The sequence below is a fragment of the Emiliania huxleyi genome, assembly GCF_000372725.1.
Source record: "Emiliania huxleyi CCMP1516 unplaced genomic scaffold EMIHUscaffold_638, whole genome shotgun sequence".
Lineage (NCBI taxonomy): Eukaryota > Haptophyta > Isochrysidales > Noelaerhabdaceae > Emiliania > Emiliania huxleyi.
In genome coordinates, this window is record NW_005197216.1 from 13,274 (window position 1) to 15,963 (window position 2,690).

At 65.8% G+C, this 2,690-nt stretch overlaps 1 protein-coding gene across 1 annotated transcript in view; it reads left to right on the top strand.

Moving 5' to 3' along the window:
- Positions 1-1,356: 1,356 nt before the first annotated feature.
- EMIHUDRAFT_459808 (hypothetical protein) overlaps positions 1,357-2,690 on the top strand; it is a gene marked incomplete at its 3' end in the record, with an annotated part of 2,876 nt that continues 1,542 nt past the window's right edge. The window contains exons 1-5 of the mRNA XM_005763356.1: positions 1,357-1,471; positions 1,557-1,724; positions 1,794-1,877; positions 1,966-2,061; positions 2,214-2,370. Of these exons, the coding sequence (XP_005763413.1) occupies positions 1,394-1,471; positions 1,557-1,724; positions 1,794-1,877; positions 1,966-2,061; positions 2,214-2,370 (583 nt within the window). The 5' untranslated portion in view covers positions 1,357-1,393. The remainder of the gene's footprint in view (positions 1,472-1,556; positions 1,725-1,793; positions 1,878-1,965; positions 2,062-2,213; positions 2,371-2,690) is intronic.

Sequence of the window (2,690 nt, forward strand, 5' to 3'; positions counted from 1 at the left end):
CCTGGTGGCCAGCCTGGTCCCCCCTCGGTGCCCGGTGCACCCGACACACGGTGTCTCCTGAGACGCTTCCCTGTCCAAGTATAGTAAAATGTGATCTAGTATGCAAGTGCCATCTCAGAACAGCTGTGCATCTATAGATGCTTGTGGCGTCTAAGATGGAACGCGTAACAAAAGACACGGCGCGGCTATCTCCAGGACAGCCGTCGCATCCTAGAATGCCCTGTGTACCCGAGACACATGGTATCTTTGAGATGAAAAGTGCGTCCTAGAATGCGTTTTTGCATTCTAGGACGCATCGGTAAACAAAGATGGGGGGGTCGCCCCCCCAGACGTAGAGCGGCCGCACACTGCTCGGTACCCCCCCTGCACACCTAAGCCCATGGCCGACCCCCCCCCCCAGCAGCAGCGCTCTGCTGCTGGGGGGGTCGGGACCCCCCCCCAGCAGCAGCGCTCTGCTGCTGGGGGGGTCGGGACCCCCCCCCCCCCCAGCAGCAGCGCTCTGCCTGTGGGGGGTGCTGGCATCTCTGTACAGACAGCAGCTGTAAGTAGCATGCGTTCGAGTTGCGAGAATTTATGGTCCGCATCAAAATCAGTGGTCTCACCGGCGGGGCCTCCTACTGCCAACCGGGCGGTGCGGGGCACGCCAGCCTCTCTTCTACGCCTCTCGTGCCTCGCGGCGCCTCTGCTTCAAGGAGGGAAGATACGGCTCTCGCAGCCCATCATACGCCGTGGCACAGCGGAGAGCACAGCGGGCTGTACAAGTCCATCGGATAGTGCTCAATATCTTCGCATGCTCGTCGTTGGTGATATCCGCGCGAGGTCATACGCCACAGGCCAGCAATCACTCGATGAATGAGAATATTGATGACATGTAGGCGCGACGCTCTGACACCGAGTGTTGTGTGGTAGTACAAGATAGACTCACCATGGTCACAAGTCTTTAGTAAAACGCCAGCACTCGACACGACGAAGGTGTACTGGGCTCGAAGGCGCGGTGAACACAACCGCCTCGAGCGTACCGCTCAAACTACACGAGCCGAGGGGGCGGGAGGGGGAGCGGCCGGAGGCGGGAGCTGGGTCCAGTGCGCTCTGCTGCTGGGGGGGTCGGGACCCCCCCCCCAGCAGCAGCGCTCTGCTGCTGGGGGGGTCAGACCCCCCCCCCTAGGCCCTAGCAGCAAGCAGGGACGGGCTTAGAAGTGCAGGGGGGGTACCGAGCAATGTGCGGCCGCTCTTAGCCCACTCTTCTGTTTGCCCTTGCTCACTCCGTTTCCGTGCAGTGCTTTCATGAGCGCGTTCCACTCGGTGATGGGTATGTGCCACGTAGGAACGGAAATTCTTTTTTCTCATCGGCTGCGGCGCGGGTAGGCCCAGAGCACCTCTCTCCTCACCAGCAATGGTCAAGCAGCCGGATAGCGACCTCGCCCAGCAGTCGGTGCTCCAGGCCGTCGTCCTCGCCGATTCCTTCGCGCAGGTCCACGGCCTGCGTCGCTCGCCCTCGGAGAGCTCCCGCAGCTGGACCTCTGATCGACAGTGCCGACGCCTCCTCCTCGCCGCAGGCCTTTCGGCCTGTCTCGTACCAGGTCCCAAAGGCGCTGATGCCGCTGGTGAACGTGCCGATGATCGAGTACACGCTCGAGTTCCTGGCGGCGTCGGGCGTGCAGGAGATTTTTGTGTTTTGCTGCGCGCACGCCGAGCAGGTCATCTCGTATGTGCGCGATTCGCAGGCGCCGCCGCACGCCGCCCAATTTTTTCCCCGCGCTTGCGCCCGACCCCGCTCCTCGCCCCGCCCGCAGCTCGAGCTCCGCCTCGCCTCCGTCCGGCTGCACGTCCTCGCGGCAAAGTCGCCCTGCTTCTCGGCCGGAGACGCCCTCCGCGAGGCGCGGCTTCCGCCTACCGCACACGCCGCCGCCCTCGCCCCGCCGCCGCCGTCCGCGGCCCCTTCCACCGCGTCTCCGGCGCGCGCAGGTGGAGGCGCTCGGCGTCATCACCTCCGACTTCGTGCTCTGCCATGCCGACGTCGTCTCAAACCTCGAGCTCGGCTCTGTGATTGCGGCGCACAAGGCGCGGCGCGAGCTCGACCGCGACATATCTCCCCATATCTCCCCATATCTCCCCATATCTCCCCATGTCTCACAAGGCGCGGCGCGAGTCCGACCGCGACATATCTCCCCATATCTCCCCATATCTCCCCATATCTCCCCATATCTCACAAGGCGCGGCGCGAGTCCGACCGCGACGCGGTGATGACGACGGTGCTGCGACGGGTGCCGGCGGGCAGCCGCTCGCACCGCGCCGAGGACGCCACCCTCGTCGCCACGAGCGGAGAGACGGGGCGGCTGCTCCTGTACGAGCAGGCTGGCAAGTCTGTGAGTGATCACAAGCTCCTCCTGCCGACCGAGCTGCTGCAGGCGCACACCCGCACACCCGCACACCCGCACACCCGCGCACCCGCACACCCGCACACCCGCACACCCGCACACCCGCACACCCGCACATCCGCACACCCGCACACCCGCACACCCGCACACCCGCACACCCGCACACCCGCGCCGCACACCCGCACACCCGCACACCCGCACACCCGCACACCCGCACACCCGCACACCCGCGCCGCACACCCGCACACCCGCACCGCCCGCCGTACCCGCTTGCGCCCCTCGCCCTGCCCCCGCCCGACCCCGCCCGCAGCC